This window comes from Nicotiana tomentosiformis, chromosome 6 (genome assembly GCF_000390325.3).
Source record: "Nicotiana tomentosiformis chromosome 6, ASM39032v3, whole genome shotgun sequence".
In the NCBI taxonomy this organism is placed as follows: domain Eukaryota; kingdom Viridiplantae; phylum Streptophyta; class Magnoliopsida; order Solanales; family Solanaceae; genus Nicotiana; species Nicotiana tomentosiformis.
Window position 1 is genome coordinate 63,278,616 of NC_090817.1, and position 3,778 is coordinate 63,282,393.

At 42.5% G+C, this 3,778-nt stretch overlaps 1 protein-coding gene across 1 annotated transcript; it reads left to right on the plus strand.

Annotated features, from left to right (window-relative positions):
- The first annotated feature begins 451 nt into the window (after positions 1 to 451).
- LOC138894096 (uncharacterized) lies at positions 452 to 2,912 on the plus strand. Its single transcript, XM_070178776.1, has 4 exons — positions 452 to 796; positions 1,027 to 1,299; positions 1,388 to 1,560; positions 2,762 to 2,912. Exons 1-4 carry the CDS (start codon positions 452 to 454, stop codon positions 2,910 to 2,912), a joined length of 942 nt encoding a protein of 313 aa, XP_070034877.1.
- The last annotated feature ends 866 nt before the right edge of the window (positions 2,913 to 3,778 follow it).

The following is a 3,778-nucleotide window of genomic DNA, read 5'->3' on the forward strand; positions in this document are numbered from 1 at the left end:
TCAGTGGTGCAGTCGACGGTCCCGTGCCTTTCCCTCTCAAGTTGTCCGCTTGAGAGTATGGATCTAGACCATTTTTAGAAACCTACTCTAATTGGAATACACATGTATCATGTTAAACCTAGAATGTATTAAATACCCATGGCATATTAAATCCATTTAGATAAACCTTGTCCAAAGTCCTAAGGGATCTCTACAATCCCGAGGGACACATTCATACTATGTGCATTACTTGGAGAAAATGTGCCAATGTGTTGGTTATTATCGCTTAATTAATCAAATCAGGAGAGGGAAGGGATAACTCTTTTCTTCTATGCATAACAATGAAGCACAACGTTCGTAGGTTCGGTATGGTCCAGAACATTCCACCCAAGTTGATCTATTGGTGGATCGACCTCCCTCAGTATGATAGTGTGTTGATCAGTTGATGAGGAGGTGTATTCCTAAAAAGGAGATGGAATTGGTGTTGTATGACTGCCATGCCTCACCTTATGGAGGCCATCATGGAGGCGATAGGACATATGCAAAGGTGTTACAATCGGTGTTCTATTGTCCAATATTATTCAAGGATGTCCATGTATTTGTTAAGAAGTGTGAACAGTGTCAAAGAACAGGAACAATCACGAGGAGGCATGAAATGCCTTTGAATAATATCCCGGAGGTAGAGATTTTTTATGTGTGGGGCATAAACTTCATGGTACCATTCCCATTGTCTATAGGAAACAATTATATTTTGCTAGCGGTGGACTATGTATCAAAATGGGAAGAGGCGGTCACATTGTCAACCAATGATGCCAAGGTGGTATCCACTTTTGTGAAGAAAAATATATTCTCGTGATTTGGGACTCAACGTGCCTTGATTAGTGATGAAGGAACACATTTTTGCAATCTATTATTGAATAACCTTCTAGCCAAATATGGAGTCCACCACAAAGTTTCCATATCATATCATCCGCAAACAAGTGGTCAGGCTAAAGTGTCAAACAGAGAAATAAAGCAGATATTAGAGAAGACAATGAGTGTGAACAGGAAAGATTGGCTGCAAAGCTAGATGATGCCTTGTGGGAATATAGAACTGCATACAAAACACCAATTGTGGTGTCCCCGTATAAGCTTGTTTATGGGAAGGAATATCACTTGCCGGTTGAACTTGAACATAAGGCGCATTGGGCGGTCAAGAAGTTGAATATGGACTTTGAAGTCGCGGGTAAGAAGAGGTTCTTGCAGTTAGATGATATAGATGAGTTCAGGCTGCACTCCTATGAAAATGCTAAGCTTTACAAGGAGAAAACAAAAAAGATGGCATGACAAGTGTATCAAGTCGCTTCACTTTGAACCGGCCCAAAAGGTACTATTGTTCAATTCTAGGCTTAAGTTATTTCTTGGAAAGTTAAAATCGAGGTGGTCAGGTCCATTTGAGGTGGTGAGAGTCACTACTTATGGTGCAATTGAGTTGCGTGCTTTAAATGGTGAAAGAAAGTTTTTGGTTAATGGGCAAAGAGTCAAGCATTATTGGGGAGGTGTCATTGATCGTCAGAGATCCAAAGTAATACTCGCTAACGAGTAAGCGAGGCCCTGCATCATGTCGCGACCTTAAATTAGGTGCTTGTTGGGAGGCAACCCAATTTATAGTGTAGTGTAGTTAGTTTAATTAGCTTTTAACGTTGATTTTAGGTACTAACGAGTCTTGGTTGAATTTTGAGGTTTGAATAGGTACGGGAGCATGTAAGAGGCTAATTAAACTCATAAGGAAGTCCAAAATACGAAGGATCTCTCTACAGAATTGGCCTGGCCCAGCCCAGCGTGCACGCCCATCTCGCGTTACACTGGGCGTCGCTTGGCCAAGTGCTAAGTCTAGCTCGTGCCCCAATGGGCGTCGCAGGCATGAAGCTTGCATCACAGTGAGCATCGCCCAGCCTAGCACCCGGTACAGCTCGCGTGAGAGTGGGCGTTGCCAGGTAAGTTTTCTTTTCATTTTAATTTTAAAAACCCTCAACACTCCATTCTAACACCCTCTTACAATATAAGACACAAACACACGCACAACACTCCCTCACAAACACACACTGCCACCCTCTCATCTCTCCCCTTCTCTCAACCAAACCCGTCCCATTCTCATCTCACTCAACACTCTCTCAAAATTCACCACTAATTGAAGACTCTCTCCTCCTCTACAACATTCAAGGTATGGATTCTTCTCTTCTTCCCTCTAGTTTGGGAACAATTGAGGTAACAATTACAAAGTGAAAAATCTATGAGTGCTATGAATGAGAAATTTTTCATGCTTGTCCCAACCCCATAAGACCCCTTAGGATTGTTATTCTTGTTGTTTATATGAGTGTGTACACTCGAATCCCAATCCAATTTGGGAGGGTGAGGCAATCCCTAACCCACACAAAAGCTTCAATCATACTAGTGCGTACCGTGTGTTTGACAGAATGTTTCAAAAGCATGTTATGTTCCAATTGGAGCCCGAGTCTCCCGGATTGATACACTAGGAGGTTGTAAACATCCCGAACATCAAAATTAAGTGTGGGGTGGCTCACTAGAGCGGGGTTGAAGGGTTAAAGCATTGCACTTACATAGAATTACATCATGAACTAATAGTCTTGTAGCGCTAATTATTGCTTAAATTCAAGGGTGAAGTCTGAGTAGCCTCGAATTACTTGACAACTAGATGCTAAACTGCTAAGTGTGGGGTCGTGCGACCATGTTTCAAATTGATTAAATGCCTTCTAAAATTGACTGACATTCACTTGTGCAGGTACAAAACAAAGATGGTGCGACCAAATGATAAGGGAATAGGCAAAGTTGCGGCCACCACAAAGGGGAAGACATCCTTTGTTCCACCACCAAAGAAGCGAAAAGGGGGAGAAGCCACATCCAGTCAGGCTGAGGGGCTGGGGCAGTTGTAGCAATGGCAACCTCAGTCCCAGGCCCCAGAGGAAACAAAAGTATGGAATTAAAAGTATACATGTCTCTCTTAAAGCACGGTACAAGAATTGTCGCCCCAAGCATATGCATCCTGATATGGCCATTCAGGAGCGTCGCTTAAGAGCTAAGTATCCGGTGATCTGGAAATCTGTTCTTGGATTGGGCTTTATATTTAGGAACCTCAGTGACATTAATGTGAATCTTGTATGGGAGTTTTATATCAGATTTGATCCAAATGATCCAAAGTCGTACGTTCCTATTCGGGGTAGATTGATTGACTTTTCAGCCACAACAATCTGCAACTACTTAGGGACCCCAGATGTCTCACATGAGCCTCTGGGCAATTTCATTACCCTCCCAACGTATCGAGAACTGAGACACACATTATGTGGTGTCAATTCTATGGCCGCCTGGGTCTGTGAAAAGAAGACCGGCCTCCATAAGAAATTCCCGAAGAAGAAGATGAAAATAGAGGCACATGTTTGGTTGAAGTTGATTAAAACTCGGTTGCTGCCATGCAATCATAGCGCTTTGATCAGGAGAGATAGGGTGTGCTTGCTGTACTTTTTGATGATCGGCCAAAAAGTTAATGTGGGTCGTCTGATATGTCACCAAATGACGCTTATGAGAAAGAGTAAGAGGGTTGATAGACTATTCTTTGGCAATATGTTGACTCAATATCTGAAGAAGGAAAAGGTAGGAGAGGAGAAATAATTTGATATAATCATCCCAGTACTCCTTCGTGGGATGGACATCACTAGCATCCATCTGAAGAATGAGGCTGATGTGGCTTCCCTCATTGGTCCTGAATTAAATGCTCGAGATGATAGTTTTATGGCCCATGTTT

Bases quoted from the DNA above. Each gene is read 5' to 3' on its own strand.
- LOC138894096 (XM_070178776.1), top strand. From the start codon at position 452: ATGGAATTGGTGTTGTATGACTGCCATGCCTCACCTTATGGAGGCCAT. The intron at 797-1,026 runs GTGGTATCCACT...GAGTGTGAACAG, and splicing joins TGTCAACCAATGATGCCAAG to GAAAGATTGGCTGCAAAGCT. The intron at 1,300-1,387 runs GCATGACAAGTG...TTTCTTGGAAAG, and splicing joins AGGAGAAAACAAAAAAGATG to TTAAAATCGAGGTGGTCAGG.